This window comes from Acanthaster planci, linkage group LG08 (genome assembly GCF_054643075.1).
Source record: "Acanthaster planci isolate LZ-2023a linkage group LG08, COTS_SCS, whole genome shotgun sequence".
In the NCBI taxonomy this organism is placed as follows: Eukaryota; Metazoa; Echinodermata; class Asteroidea; order Valvatida; family Acanthasteridae; genus Acanthaster; species Acanthaster planci.
In genome coordinates, this window is record NC_141784.1 from 12,107,462 (window position 1) to 12,124,445 (window position 16,984).

Consider the following 16,984-nt stretch of genomic DNA (forward strand, 5'->3'; position numbering starts at 1 on the left):
TCTCCTGATCTGGTCTTTTTAGACTGGCCAAGCACATCCCCATTCATAAATACCTTTTAAATCCCGAAGTCAAAAGAAGTTCGAAAAAATCATAAATTTCCAGTGATTTTGTTCAAATTTATTTCATACTTTTTCAACCACTCCTCTAGCCTTTAGGTTTTTATGAATGACTAGCAGTGACACAGAACACCTGATTTGCAAAGGAAGCAAGGTAATGGTAGAACTCAAGGCTCAGAGTGAAATGTGTGCATCCTCATCTCAAATTCTTGTGTTTTTTTGTTCACATGATGTGAAAAACAGTAAGGACCTCTGATCATTTTGCACGGCTTGTATCAGTAATGAGTAAGTTAAATGCCTTCAGAGTGATGTATCATATCTTCCTCTGGAATAAAGACGCATTTCAGAGGGCTCGTGGATGCAATCAGATGTCTGCTCTGAGAAGAGGATGATTAAATGCAATTTACAGTTAACGGCATCTTTCTGTTCTTCACGTCAACCACTTTCTCACCAGAATCAGAATTAGGACAAAGATGTTGCAATAATTTGTTAGGGCCCCTCTCTCAAAATCACTTCTCTGCGTAAGCTGATTTTTAGGGTGGACATGATGGATAGCCACTGCTAGTTAGTGGACAGTAATCATACATGTATGTGGATGCCTTCTCTGGAATTGCGACACATTTCAGAGGGCTGGTAGATGCAATCAGATGTCTGTTCTGAGAAGAGGAAGAGAACATGTAAAGGCCATTTAAAGTTGAGTGCATTTTTTTTCTTCGCATCATACAATTGCTCACCAGAATCAGAATTGGGACTAAGATGTTGCAGTAATTTGTTAGGGCTCCTCCCTCAAAATCAATTCTCTGGGTACGCTGATTTTCAGTGTGAACATGATGGATAGCTACCTTCTCCATGTATGTATTTGATAGTAAACATGCATGCGGATGTCTTCATGTTGATAGAACTGGGGGGGAGGAAGTTTTGGTAAATTTACACTAGCCATCATTTTATGGATCACACAGAAATTTCACCAAATTTAATTCTCACCAAAGTCACCATGGATGCTTTGAGGAGCCCCTGCCTTCCTTCAGGAGTGTATTTTGTGCAAATGCAATAAGCTAATACAAGTACAAAGTTTCACCCATCCTTTTGCATTGCTAATGAGCTCGTAGACTGGCTTTCAGAAAGGGACCACCAAAAGAAGAAAACAAAGGGGGAATATCTCTGTGAAATCCCTGACCTTAGAGCTAAACCAGCCGCTTCGGTAAAACCTGGCTCCACTCCTGTTAGATCCTATACATCTGCCACTTACCAGTTTTTGGATCACCAGTATACCAGTATTTTCAGAGTATTGCGGTTCAAGGTGGTTATCAAGCTTCTGATTGGTCCAGTTTGCTTCAGCCAGTGAGCTGAACTGTTATGATAATTTTTTGCACTTTTTTCCCAACACAGCATTTGAAGTATACATGTATTGCTACAGCGTGGTGTGTGCTGTGTGAGAAATTACAGATGCTCTCGATCAGCGTAGGTATAAGACTGTGCTGCAAGACAACTTTAACTTCTCATTAACGTACATTTCCTTTGTAGGCAATCCTGTGATATTTAGGATTGTATTTCACTCAGTAACTCACACCATCAGAATCGGCTGCAAAGCTATAAGCGCGAAATAACTGAATCCATCTCCAATCGGGATGGCTGGATTGTTTGCTTGGCTGACGGAGAGGCCCCAACAGCCGGATAAATTTGTCTGCCTGTTTGCTTGGAGCAAACGCATCTTGTCCCAAAATTTGATGATGATTTCTGGCTGGCGCACAGGCTCTTATGGAGTGTGAGCTGATGCTTTGTTTGGTCGGGGCCCAAATTGTCTTATTTATTGGATCGGAACTGATGCAGTGACAGCAGAACTACCGGGAGGCAAGATGCAATTTCCAGACAAACTGTGGACCCACTTTGGAGCCTTTACTTTCAGATCAACTGTTGTGGCTAGAATTAGTTGAGACATAGATCATACTCTTCAGAGTAAACATTCACAGAAACCGGAGAGAGACTTTTTCCACAGTTGAGGTAGGTGAGCATGCTTTTTTTCAGTTGTCAGAATTGGTTTGAAAGTTACATTGTTGCAAACAAGAGTGATGTAACGGTAACATGTTTGCACATGGAGACGTACATGTATAAGTATTGATGCTGAAGAGAGAAAGAAAAGTATGCTAAGACTACACCTTTATGAATTAAGATTTGAATTACTGGAAGCCCAGAAGGTACAGGATTAAAAAAAACAAAACAAATATATAACCAACAAAACACTTATCAACCGCTTCTTGTTAGTTGCAGGGTTGGCAGTATACCCTGTACTGTGCTAATTTCACAGTTTTGGGTGTTGTCCCTTGGAAGACCATAACTGGTGTTATGTTCAACCTTTCCCTTCAACATGGTGTGGAGTTTCTATTAATGAAGGATCAGTTTTTGGAACGAAAGGGTGATTTGGGGGGATGTTACTGGATCAGCAATTTTAATCAAGTATACAGCATTGCAGTGTTGTGTATACTGTCTGGACCATGGGGAGAGCCCAAGGCAAGCCTCCACCCCAAAGGGCCTATTATGTGAGGGCAAATTGGCAGTGTGGGACTTTACCTGATCGCCAGTGGGACCATAATTTTTTGGGGGGGCGGGGGCGGCAGAAGTCAGGTCATTTAAGTTTTGATGTAGCCCAGTCATGATCCCTCCAACTTCCTTTGAGTGCAAACTCAAGAAAAATGTATGTGAAGCCCTTGGAGTGGAATAGGAGGGCAGCAGATATTTAAGGTCAAGATGTAACAATGTTCAGCCATTTTTGTGTTACTAATAGTGTTGTCTGGTGGCATTTGCCAGTCAGCACAGTCCACCATGGCCTGTCTGCCTCATAGTGACCATCATACTAATCAAAAATTGGCCTTCATCATCATGTATCTTGAGTATCAATATTTCCAGTAATAATTAAGCTTTAAGTAATAAGCAGAATAGTCAGTGCCATATGACCAACAGACACTATTTTGTGAACACTTACAATACATACACGACCATGTACATGTACATGTAGCACCAGTTGTAGAAACTGAAAATCTGAAAATAGCCAGGCGAGTGTGAAAGCAGAGCGAGTTTGCTGTGATGTAAAATTTTGCTCAAGTCGTTCAACTTTTTACAAATTTGCAGTGCCAATATTTGATCTGATGTCACAAATTCAGACTTGAGTTCCCTTTTGTGCCAAGTATAAACTGGGCCTTAATTTTCTCACGTTGTTCTTTTCTCACAGGTTCCTTGCACATTCACTAAAAGACAACTTACATGTACATACTGGAACCATGAAATGAGTACTGGTACTTTCTCTGTGATAAATGTGTGTAAAAAAATTCAATTTATGCCTCTCTAAATTTATTTGTACCAAAACATAAACTCTTATCCATAAACGAATGCGTTATTCACAATTAATCATTTTAGATTGTGCTGAAAACTTCTAATGAAACCAAATTCATCTTTGGAAGAGGACATTCCCATCATGCATAGATATTGATTACACACTGTATATTATTATGTTTACAAATTAATTTTTAACGTTTGTCTCCTGCAGTTTGCTCTGAAATAACTAACATGGAAACCATTAATTTTATTCATTAATACATCATTTTGCTGGTGCCAGCAAGCAATAAGTAAATCTATCTTCTCATTAAGATTGTGTTATGAGTCCCTCCCATAATTTGTTTACGCAGTATGCCATTTTTGCATCTGCATGCAATGCCATTGTTGTTTATGATTCTGAAAATTATTGTCAAAAGAAAGTACAGATCTACAGCAGTTTTTCCTTCTGATTTTTTGCCTTTTTGCATATATAAAGCTTCATTTAAAAATGTACAGTGTACCAGACTTATCAACATGTCAGCTTTTATTTACTTTGTAACCAATTTTTCCAAGAATCTTGGCCTTGTGTTGTCCAACAAAGAGTAGATTGAACTTAAGAATTTTCCTGTCTGTTAAATATTTTCATATTTGCTTAGATATTCTTATTGTTGATATATTGTGGAAACGTTTAAATAAATTTCCCTGCATGCAAGAGAAAAGAGTTCATGAATGAGATTGAGAAAATCTTCAACTTGTGTAAGATGCCAGATTGATAGTACGAGTACATTAAACTTAAACATTTGAGACAATTTAGCATTTTTCAACAAGAGTATTGCCTGAAGTATTGAAAATGCTTTTATCCTTTAAGACTTTCGTTAGATCTAAGATATTTAATGTGTTATGTACAGTACATGTGCATGTACATGTATTACACCTAGCGTACATGTGCATGTAAGTGCTTCATCTGAAACACTGATAATATAGGAACTGTTAGTACATGAACATTATCTTTCTTATAACAAGACACCTGTGAAGTACATGTAGGTGATCCACAGGTCTTTGTAATCTTTATTTTCCAGTACCAATAGTGTCCTTGTTCCCAGCAACCTTGTTAAACCCTTTTAGGAGTGAATATCATTTTCAGCCAATCTTGCACCCGGACATCTTTAATTTTGAATGTGAATTTCTGAGGTGGATTTGTTCAGATAGATTTTTCAGTATTTGCATCAGAGGAGGTACAGAACACTTGCACCACACCTGACTGTACATGTTCATGCATGTGAAACAGTGGCCACTCCATTCATGTACATGTACATGGAGTGATGCAGTTCTTGTTTTTGAGTCCAAGTCCAAGCTCTTGGTTCTTAATGATCAACCCAAGAATCTGGTGTGCATTGACTTTTTTTTGCACCAACCTGTTTTGTGGTGTTGTTTGCTTTTTATTTAGAGTTAGAATGGTGAAGTGTGTAAAATTGTTGCAATTAACAGAATTGCTCATTTGAAATTGAGTCCAGCTTTGGAAAAAGACCAAAATATTTATTTTCATGTCAATTATACTGGTTCCGGACTTAATATTGATAGAATTCAATGTACACGTATGTATATTCGCTGCACACAGGAACAAGTTGGTCACAGTTCTTGATCACAGTTCTGAAATTGAAAATTCTTTGCATACAGCAAACCTTTCCCATCCATTTCAAGTTGTCAGTATCAGCTACATTGTGATGGAGATGAAACAGACCTGTTTTACAGAGTTCCAATTAGATTTTCACAAGTGTCAAAAAGAAACATGAGTGTGCATATACTTGTGACTAACGTTGGAAAAAAAGGCCCTGTTTTATGTCCTTAACAGGTGGCACCATTGAGGTCCTGCATGCATTGACAGAGGTAACAAAAACATACGGAATCAAGTGCTTTTAATTGTGCACTGCACTAATTGATATTTTTCAGAATGTAATTTGAAGTAAAGGAGACCATCCTTTTGAATTTTCTATTCAGGCAATGGACAAGATGGTTTACGTAGCCTTGCAGAACACTTCAGTGAGCATTTCATTGAAATGTGTCACCATTCTTGATCCTGTTTTAGGGCAGTAAATTAGATCAAATCAATCTAGGCTGCCCTTATGGAGGGAAAAAACCTCTTTCATGTGTTCAGGGTCAATTAATCAGAAGCTGCATGCTCTTGTATCTTTAAACATGTTTGATGCAAGATATGTGTATACATGTAATGTATTGTGCCACAGGAAAAATATGCCACTCAGTTAATTCATCGCCTATCAGCAAAAAGAATGGATCAGTCTGTTCATTACTTTTTGAACATGAGTCAATCAGATAGAGCTGAAATTGGTGATCTTTTGCACTAGTCACAGCACAGTTTTCGAGTGCTTTGGGATTGGCCTGGATTGTTCGTTGTTTGTTTTGCAACGTAATCTACAAAATAAAAGCACTTTGATCGTGTTGTTTTTCTCTTCATTTTTTCAGCGGGGCATTGTTTCTTAACATTCTGATACAGTGTATGTGGGCCTAGTTAACTAGAGGTCAGTAATTTTTTTCTCATATTAGGCTGATTAAAATTAAATCCTTGTTTATCATCGCTCAAATTTATATTTTGGGGCTGGGAGGACCTTCGATATTTGATATTTCAAGTTAGTATTTTCCAGACTTTTCAGTCTAAATATACCTTTCTTGTACAATATTTGTTCCATATATCATAACAACAGGATCAGATCAATCGGTCATACAAGTAGTTGAGGGCACAACTAGAGAATTAAAAAAAACACAAGACAGTAATGTTGAAAAGGGTGGGAAATTTGTTAAAAAGTCGGAAATATCAAATATCAAAAAAAGTTGGGGCAGTAGGGAAAATCTGGTCAGGCGGTGATGAATTAATTTTAATTGGCCTTAAAAGCTATGACACTTCAAGCAATTACTCAAATATAGTTTACTGGAAATATAGGAACTGAGGGGTCTGCATGAAGTATGAAAGGACACAAGTACCCCTAAAAGACAAACACCAAATTTGAAAGAAAACAGTTGTCACTTTTGTCTTCCCAACAAACCCCTCAATTACCTTTTTGGATGCCAAAAACTGCCGTTGTGTGCCTGTATTTTCACTGAAGAATGAGCAATTGAATCACGTTTAAATTCAGTAGATTGACTCATTTTCACCCCTTAACATATTAGGTTTTTCCTCACATTACTTCAGTATGGCAAAGGAACATCCAGCCTTTAGTATCTCTGTCACAGGTTATAATGCACATACATGTAAATGTAAAGTCTTCTTTTGCGTTCCGTATTGCCTTGGTTTTATTTCAACCACTTGCCACCGGGGTTTCCGGTACCGGACACATATTCTTTATATGTGTGGCTGGGGTCTCAGAAATCGGACAAAGGGAACTGGGTCTTGTAACGAAAGACCGTACTTGTAACAAAAGACCAGGCTGCTGGGCATTACCAACATTTTTTCACTTTCAATAGTGGAGATAATTCCAGCCTTGTTTTGAAACAGTATACCACGGTTTGAGGGATTAAGCGCGAGCGGATTACCACCGGGGACAAAAGCGCTCCACCACTGCAGCAATGAGCCACACAGTACCGCTGCACGCTAATCTGGCCCCTATTAAATAGAGGTCAGCAGCGCACTGTGCCAGTTTCTTGAACAAAAGAAAATTACATAATACTGCAAAATCTGGGCTCTTTTTACAAAGTGGCAGGCCTGGCTAAAATACTCCAGCATCAATAGATGTTGTCTGTCCGATTAGAATAGACACCAGACAGTCCTTCGTGTGGGTGTAAGTGTCCAGTAAATGAAGATATGAATTTTTAAAGAATTTTGAAAACAGGAAAAAAGGATAATCATCCCGTCCCACTATCATCAACATTGATAACTGCCACCGGCACGAAGTGGTTAAAACCTTTTTTCTAGTCTGCTGAGTTATTTGGTAATTGGTTAAGTTTATTCCAGGTATTCAGTCCCTAAAGGGGCTGTCCATAAAGTATGTGGGGGTGTGTGTTTGTGGGAGGGGGATGTTCTCATTGCAAGGAGGGGAAGACCCCTGCAGTGCATATGTACCGTACTTGTATGCAGAGCAATGAATTTGCTTTTAATATTTTGCTTGAAAATAATGTCCATTTAAATACCAGCATTTATAGGTTGAACATTATGAACATAATAGTTCGCACATCCACCGTTTAGATCTTGTCGGTGTCAGCAGAAGTGATTTGATAAGTGAAGGGTTAAACTGGAATATGGAGGCGGAGGAGGAGTATGGGAACAACTGTGTGTGCCCTGTAGATTCTCTCCCCCATTGTCATTGATGATTAACTGCAGACATGACATTTATCACATTCCTGTATTGTGTTGGAGAAGCCAATGTGATTAAGTGATAGTTCAACCCTTGTCTGTACTTGTAAGTGCCTTTTGGACAAAAAACATATTTGCGAGCATCCAAGTTTAATTTAGAATGCTGCTGGCTTATTAAGAACAGGAGGTAACGAGCGTTCATCATCTCACCGGTGCTTTCTGATACGCCCTGTTTAATTAACAATGCTTTAAGTCAGATGCAAAAGGGTGCAGGCAACCATCATCAGCTTGTGATGCAGTTGCTAGGGACTAAATTACTAGGCACACATGGCCATGTTTACGGATGATCAAATTCTCATTAAGACTGCCTGTTCAAACATTTTGCAGGCTCTCTTATTAGGTGCAAAACCAAACAAAATGTCATGGATCATCTGTGCTTGAAGTTATGGAGAGGTTTTTGCTGCGCTTGAGGGGTTCCAGCGTTATGGAGTGTCAAACAGACTGTTGTCAAGAAAAAGCCCTACTTGCTGGACAGTAATAATGACTTTATATCTCTGTGCACTACATGTACATGTATATTTTTCTGTGGCAAAAAAAGCGAAATTTATTATAGAAGAATGGTAACAAACTGGTACATTATGCTTGAATATTTTGTTGAATATTCACTGTTTAAATACTGTCTGCAGAGAATACCACAGTGGGCAGTGTTTGCTGCACAAGTGCAGAGTATCACTACACTCCTATTGTAAAGCTAAGACTGAGCTTTGCTGCTCATGTGTGCTTTGCTTGAAAGCAAAAAGATATATCTGTGTTCCTGCTCGTATTATGAAATTTTCAGTTCTCTTTTTCTTTGTCTCAAGTTCTTCAATTTTATCAGCTGGTCCTCTGTTGCTCGTTTAAGTTTGTTGATTCATACCAAGTATCATTTTTAATGTCTCTTCCTTTGACTTTTTGCAGGGTCAACACTAACGTCCTGTCAAGATGATGAGCATGCGCACCAAGCAACGGCCCTCACAGACCTCGATCTCAGGCCCCTCCCGCTATGATCGAATGGCCGCTCCAGGACACATCCACAACATGAACTCCAAGATCAACTGGTCGGAGTTTGTGGAGGAGAGGGTAAGGTTTGAAAGTTTCTTTGTAGAGCTTAATTAATCAAAGATATTCCACAAAGTAATAATGTGAGCAGGCCACAACTTTCATGATGGGCCCCTAATTAGGCCAGTTCAATATTTTAAAAAGACATTTGTGGTTGAAAATAAAATGTGTTCAAGTCTGCATATGTTAATGCTGATAGAGCAGACCTCATGCTTTTATTGCTATTAGATGACCTTGGATGCACCTGGTACTTAATGTACCGGTAATTGTGCTGTTGGAACAGCAAGCTGGTTAATTCTAGGCAAGCAACTCATGTTCTCTGCACATTCTGTATGTCCGTATGCCATGCAATTGAAGTACATGCACATACATGTGACATGCCATCAGTTGGGAAACAACATGCACAAACCACATTAACCAAGACGGATATTTTGGTAATGTCTTTGAATTACTCGAGGATGTTTCCATCATTACATTTCAAACGTTTGGTATTGATGTTGCAGGTATGGAAATAAATAGTAAAACATAAGTTCTGTTTAATGTTTACAAATGTTGAGCACGGTCAGCCAAATTACTCCGCAAGATTGTCAATTCTGCCTGAAATTTCTAACTTTACTTCCCTTTTTGAAACAAGCATCCGCAACCGTGAATACGAAAAAAACGTAAGATAGAGCAATCATTCAAATATTGACCAATCGCACGTGCATACATTTATTAACTGATGGCGCCCAATATAAACATTGCTGTTTGGTTTTATTAATTAATTAATTAATTAATGTTTAATTATAGCTGTTGGCAAAGGAGATTATACTTCGCCGACAAATCTGTGAATGAACCTGCATACCAGCATATGTCAAAACTTGGGAAGAATCAAAGATAATTTTTTTTTCTGTTTTTCTTTTTGCACTTTTCGAATTTTTAAATTCTCTTGCCAGATGTTTTAGGAATTACAAGCTCCTTAATAGAGGGTAGAGATAGAGGCACCAATGCAAAGACTGAATTCCTAATTTGCCCGGTTCCCCTCACCGGTGCCCAGCCTCTCGGTTGCCACCTGCTTTCCAGCATCTAGAGTGGACTCACTCATCAAAGATCGCAGCAAAATGCAATTAATAAAGCTACCCAATTGACAGTATGAATGATGCCCTTTTTCTGGCTCTTTGCTCAGCACAGTAATTGAGTCTCGGGCATCTGGAGTGACCAAGAGTGGAAGTTGTTGGGAATGTGCCTAGGAGAAGCAGAAAAAAAATGGCCATCAATTTACTGAATTCGGTACCAAATTGAGAGACTTTTTGTATTTGATGTTTGGCTGCTAAGTATAAAGTACATTGCTCCAGGAATTTGCATAGACAAATAAAATGAGATTTTCTATGATAATTTAGCCTTTTAGAAGAGGTTTTTGTCACACTCGAGAACTTGGTAATTTAAATACCCCCACTGGCACCAACAATTTGCCTGGAAGAATGTTTTTAGGAGGTTTTTCTTTGTGGGCAAAATTTAGGGGGGTGGAAAGGATAGACAAATTTTGAAGATCAAATTGACACTACTGTACATGTAAGATTTCAAGCACAAGATAGAGAATTGAGGAATGATCAGACCTGCACAGCAACGTTAATTCCCCAGACTAGGTTTTATTCCAAGTACCATCTTGAAGTATGTCAACTGGTACACAAGCGAAAGTGGTAAGCAAATGTCATCAATAACTGGGGTATTGGTAAGCTGGTGTGGTTTCTTTCTAGTATTTTCTTTATCCAATTGCAATTATTGAACATAAGGTGGTTGTAGTGCATGACTGATGGATTGTTCCGGTTAGTATCTGTTAAATAAATAATGGGTGCTTTTTTGTTTCCCTGGTAACAGGAAGGTTGAAAAAATCTAATGAATAAATTATGGAATCAGAGTGCATTTTTGCTCAGGTTTTACAGGTGATACAGGTTTTATGAACCTTGCATGGACTAAGCTGGGTCCTCACAAGTTTACCCCGTTTCTGGAAAACAGTTTTAGAGGGATTTTATACAGTATGGTTAACCATAGCAAAAGGAAGACAAACAGCCAAGGAAACCAACAAGAAAAGAGTGTTCTTAAACCATCAATTTTTATTGTGCCATGAGTGTCACTTCTTGGCAGATACCAGCATGTTATGAATTTTATAGAGTACCACTGTTATTATTGTAAAACTTAAAGTTATATAACAGAAGCGCTCAAAATATACTCAGCTGAGTACTTTTCAACCACTTTAAAACTGGAAGAGTGGGAAGTTCTAAATTTCTTTTGGAATCTTACATATGCATACGTGTACATTTGTCGATCTACCATCCAATGCCCATGTTATCTAGCTTTGTTCCTTCCTAACCAATTCACTATTTAGCATATGAGCTTGGTACTTGACAAGTACTTGACTACAACACTGGAAGCTACCTGTAGGTGTACCAAATGCAGAGCTACATGTACATGTAGCTTCCTTAGTTGAGCTTTAACTTCTCATTCCCTGCACGGAGATACCCGGTACATTGATGGCATATTGGGGACAGATAGTTTGAAGTCATGTCTGTTTGTGAAGCATGATGAAATAAGACGGAACAAATTCTGAATGATGTACTCAGGATGCGACACACAAGGAGAACATAGGTGTACATACGCAGGTGATATACAATGACATTTTCTGTTACTAGTAGTGTGATGCATTTCAAAAAGCCATGGCAAAATTCATCATCAGCACAAACACATATGAGCCTGTCTTTGCATTGTCAACATGGAGCAAAACAAAACACTCATTTACTGATTTTGGATTTAGGTTTCTGGTGCCCAAGCTTTGTTGAAGCATTCCACAAAACAGACGCAAATAGCCGTACATGTATGTGTTTAAAGCCATACAACATTTTGAGTTTTCCCATAGGTTTGACCACAAATATGGATACCCCCAGCAGACTCCTCTTTCGAAAGTGAGTTAGTGCTCTAGTATTTTAATTTACCTAGCTCTTTGTTACCAACTCCAGGTACAGCTTGGAAAGACATAGTTTTCTTTAACAGAAATAGGAAGACATGCACAACTGTATTATTTGGAACAATACCTGGTTACATTTCTTGGGCTATCATGAGGTATTCTATGGGGTGTTTTACCCTGCATGTAGAGGGAAGAAAACTGAAATTTGTTAAAAACAAAATGAAGGTTGATAAATGGTTGTTACGCCGGTGTTAGCTTGCAGATGTTAGCACACATCTTCTTGACAGTAATAAGATGGGAGAAATTAGAAGGGCTGTTTATGTATAATCCCACATTTGCAGCTGTCCATAAAATAACTGAAAAAAATTATTGTTGAAAGGCATACTTGGTTTAAAGAACTAAATTTTCTGTGAAATTATTCTTTTAAGCAAGCTGTCATTTTCGAGTATTTCTAACAATATATTCTGAAGATGCATTTATGGAAATTGCCATTAGTAGTTCATTTTTAATTTGGCAAGAGCACAAGCACATGCAGTTGCTGTAATTTGTTGGTTCAGTGTGCAACACTGCATTGCCGCAATTAGCTAAATGAGAGCTTGTCCCAGATGCTGAATTTTAGCACAATTTGGAACATGACTCTGAAGCTTTTGATTTGAAATTGAGAGCCTGGAATACTGTTCTTCTAGGAATATGGCATTCAATGAGCTAAAACATCATAAGGTAAGTTGTAAAGCTTCCTTCTTTAGATTTGGGGCACTTTTGTGGCTTCAAACAAACAAAACACAGATATGACAAGTGAGAGAGGTCACTAATGAATTTTGTTTTTAAAGGAACAGAAGAATGGGAACCAGTTGCCAGCCATACCAGGTGGAAGTGGACTTAACAACAGCTTCCGGAAGCGTACACCTCAGTCAACGGCAGATCTAAGTGAGACCTTTTCATTCATACCGTTGTAGCTCAAACTGAAAGTCTTACACTGTTGATAACAATAAGATCTGTTTTAGCTCAACGTGCATAGAGGGTACTTTGTGACGAAAAAGGTTTGGCAGAGGTTATATATCCTGTCTCCCATTCTGTTACACCTCTTTCTAAACACAGAGCCAATATGGGGACCATATCCTTTGTGCCTGTTCTTCTTTACTTCTCTTGGCATTGTGTCAGTATGCAGTTGACTTGTGTTGAATATTGGATGCCTCTTGGCAATTATTGATTGAGCTGTGCATTTTTAACAATTTCCCAAACTGATAGTGTAAACTGGGGAAAGACTCATGGCAGTCAGGGAAAAAGTACTTTTGAAGGTGAGGGTCTCTGTAATTTTGAGGAATGAATAAATTAATGTTTCTCATCAGCGGCCAGTGACAGATTCACAATTCTGCCTGAAATTGAGGGCATTGACATTGATAAAGAACTGCGCGAGTCCCTCAGCGGTCCCCTGAAGGACGTTAGTCGCCAGCGCCTGCGAGCTATTAAGATCAGCTTCCGCCGCCTCAGCAACACGGACAACCGTATCTCTACCAAAGACGCACTAGTCGTGCTTGGGGAGCACAACGTAAAGATCTCCAACCGAACATATCAGATGATGGTGCGTAAGTTTGAGACTGACAGGGGCATGGACATCGAAAGTCTGTGGAGGTACATGGCTGAGGCACAGGCAAGCACAGGTTCGTTGTTAAGGACAGTTACTGTTGTCACATAACCTCTGGAATTAGCTTCAACCATTGTGTTAACCACAGGGCGTACATCATTGCAAGATATTCTCTCAGTACTCTGTCTCGTATTTACAGATGGATTTTCAATATTGTTGACAATCAATTATATCCTATTACTGTTTATTCAAAGATTTTTGCAGGCAGGCAAGCAATCTACATGTAAATACATCAGACTGTGCATTCTGTCACAGAGTTGATTCCAATGGAGTAAAGGCAAATCAGCAGGTTCTGATTCTAGCAAATGGTTTTCCTAGTCTCTCCTGTATCTAATTGCTCAGGAAGAGACAGCATTCAGGCCATCAATCAGAACAAGCAGACAACTTCCCAACCACTGCAGCAGCTGAATGCTGAAGACATTGCCCTGCTGACCAGCATCAACAAGGCCCTTAAGTCCAGCAATGAGTACGACTTGGAAGAAATGCGGACGGTGTGCCAAATGAGGGACATCTCGAGACAGGGATCGCTCCCTAGAAAAATGGTATTGACAAAAAGTTGCATTTCCTTCCAATGCAAATCGCATCATTGCTTGCGTCACAAACTGACGTATAATTGGTAGTTGCTGCCCCATGAACCGTCTCGTCGTGTGTATATAGTCTATGAACGGTACGTCACTTTGTGGTGCACCAGAACTATCTTATACATCACTTCATTTTGAAACCGACAGTATGTAGTATGCAGTCACTGGAAGTTGCTAATTTTTGACTATTCCATACCATCACATGCTGGTTTCTTGTATATCCTACATCCTGTTTGACATTTACTTGCAAAGTGGATAAGGATACAATAGCATAAGCAGTAGACAACTCTTTTTTATCCAGGAACACAGGTTGAAGTATGAGTTTGCAACTATACACAATCCAACTTAAATGTTACTGTAATGAAGTGACTTGTGGGGTCAGATCATGAGGGTATGGGGGCAGTCAGCCCACGTGGGATGAGGTGTAATTCCTTGGTAAGGAAGACCAGTTGACTCGTTTTTGATACCAGATCCAAAAGAAATTTATTCCAGTAGAAAATAGTCTCAGCAGTAAATAATCCCAGTGGAAATAGTCCAGGTAGTAAATAATCCCAGTAGAAATAGTCCAGGTAGTAAATAATCCCTGCACGTCATCTTCACAACACAGAGCTACATGTACTGGTCAGCCATGTGCTACATGTGCATGATCATGCATTTGGTCAGTGTTCCTTAAGCATCAATAGGCAAGGCAATCCTGGTGAGAGGGGATTCCCTCACTGTGCAAAAAATAGTTAGAAATGAGCTGTACTTGTCAGCGCCGTATTCTACGAAAGTAGTGGAAAGGATGACAAGAAAGAGAGTGGGGTATCTCCAGATGCTCATCAATATTTTTGAGTTCCTACGTTACATTTCTAATTATTTTGGCTGGTCCATCTCAGCAGTACACTGACAGTCTCTGCAAGCTCCATTTATTGTGTATTCACTTCAACTTTCTGGTCCCTCAATCTGAAATGCTGATGTGACTTGTTTTGTGTGGTTTCCGACTTTGTAGTTTCGCCGGATTTGTTTGGATCAACACTTACCACTGGGAGCCACCCTGATGCGAACACTGCTGAAGAGATGTGCCGATGAGAAGAATGGACTCATTGGGTAATCATGTCTAATGAATGTAACTCAGCAGATGACTAGCTACCGAGACTAGATTACTACCAGGAAACTTGTTGAGAAGTCAGTTGGAACACTAGGGGATGTTGTGCTTTGTCATGTCTGTACCTTTTGCCCATAGAGCTATATTAAATTAGTAGAGCGTTAACTTCTCATTCTCCGCGTGGAGAAAATTGACACCGTCCTGGGCGCAGACATTTTGAATCCATTTGCATGCTTGTTGAACATTCAAAATCAGATGGAATGAATATAAATTATGTACTCTAAATGTAACACTGAATAGATACCGCCAAAATCCGATTTAAAAAGTCATGACAAAATTATCTGCAGCGCATACGCGCATGCATTTGTGTTGTTTATGCAGAGCAAAATGATACGCTCATTTACTGATCGTGCATTAGTTTTGTGCATTTCGGCTTGTTTACGCATCATTGTAGAATACAGACGCAGTTATAGAAATAGGTGCAAAAAAGCCGTACAAAATTTAGAGTTTCCATAGGTTTGTGTACAAACATGGATGCACCCAGCAGGCATCACTTCGTACATGAGTCAGCACTCTAGTTTTATATTTAGCTCCATGCTTTTGCCATACACTGTTACCGTCTTAAATAGTACACCGCCATGCATCCAACTTTTTTTTTTTTAGAAATGGCCCTCTCTGGCAAAAAAGAGACGGGTAGGTGGTAAGAACTTCAAATTCACACTACACATACACGAAGGCCATACATGTCAGCGAAAATTGGTTGTACATCCTCAGCACATCCCTTGCCATGTGGCATTTTTCCACCAAAAGAATCTCTGTCCCAAGTAAAGCGTGTCTTTCTTAAGGAAAACTTTTCATCCCTTGTTCCTGCATGAAGCAGATAGATATAAAAAGGCATTCAGGAACACCCAAGACAAGAGGTGCCTATAATGGGTCTGGCACCAATAGTGATCCTTGCTCTTAGCTTAGCTTCTTATCAGCGCCAGTGCCCTAGCTAGTTTTAAATCTTATATTTAACAACTGCTCCATCACACTTTCATTCCCCTAATACAAAGTGTATCATCATTACCAGGCATTTGAGTATCATTTTTGACAGTGATGTCTCTTTGCTGCAATACAATCATTGTAAAGCCTAAATCCATTTGAAATTATTTTTTTGTACCTGATAGCTGGCCAGAATTTCTCATGCTGCTTGAAAAAGGGATGAACTTTGATGCAGACCAGTACAAAATCAAAAAGAAACCTTCATCGGCGATTAACAAGCGGCAGCAGAGCCAGAAGAAGCCATCGAGTCCGAAAGCTTCGGCGCTCCTCTCACCAAATGATGTCAAAGTGAAAGACAGTAAGGACACTGGAAAAGCTGACCACCGAATAAGGCCCCGATCGCCCAATTCAGCGGTATCCCAGGAGGCCAAACAAAAAGACACTTCCACTAGTTCAACTGCAAAAGCACTCGATGTGCAAGGAACTGAAAGCTCAAATAGTCGGACAACTGCAACGCCGTCAAGGAGCAAATCACCAGAGCTTCCGCTCACTAAACAAGGGTCAAAGATCAAGGAGCCCAAAGAGTCATCAAAAGTTGGGGAGAAGCTGTCAGTCAAGTCATCTGATCCTTCTGGACAAAAAATAAAAACGAAGGACCAGAAGGACAGAGGGAAACCCAAAACATCACAGGAGGCTATAAAACTGGATGAAGGTACTTCAAACTTACCGTAGAAATATCAGAATTCCTGTGATATTTTAGAGGCCACATTTATTCAATTTGCCAATGTATTCCACCAAATTTCAAATTATTTCTGCTGCTAAAAGGTAATGTAGCTTCCAAAACATTGTTTGGAGATTTTTGGAGCGTCACACTGCTGAGAAGTAATTCAGTATGCTAGTTGACCTTCCTAGACTTGAAGGAACACTTGTAATTCCAGATTTTCTTTGTTTGAATCCCACTGCAGTCAGTTTTTTCTCT

At 39.3% G+C, this 16,984-nt stretch overlaps 1 protein-coding gene across 7 annotated transcripts in view; it reads left to right on the plus strand.

The window, feature by feature from the left end:
* LOC110984174 (uncharacterized) overlaps window positions 1-16,984 on the plus strand; it is a 43,659-nt gene that overhangs the window by 7,569 nt on the left and 19,106 nt on the right. For 5 of the 7 annotated variants that reach the window (XM_087139848.1, XM_087139853.1, XM_087139851.1 and 2 more), the window contains 6 exons: window positions 8,627-8,788; window positions 12,539-12,635; window positions 13,058-13,369; window positions 13,696-13,895; window positions 14,926-15,023; window positions 16,191-16,717. In XM_087139848.1, the coding sequence (XP_086995974.1) occupies window positions 8,651-8,788; window positions 12,539-12,635; window positions 13,058-13,369; window positions 13,696-13,895; window positions 14,926-15,023; window positions 16,191-16,717 (1,372 nt within the window). In that variant the 5' untranslated portion in view covers window positions 8,627-8,650. Of the gene's footprint in view, window positions 1-1,464; window positions 2,059-8,626; window positions 8,789-12,538; window positions 12,636-13,057; window positions 13,370-13,695; window positions 13,896-14,925; window positions 15,024-16,190; window positions 16,718-16,984 lie in introns of those variants that run through there. The other 2 variants (XM_087139849.1, XM_087139854.1) reach the window with 2 other exon arrangements.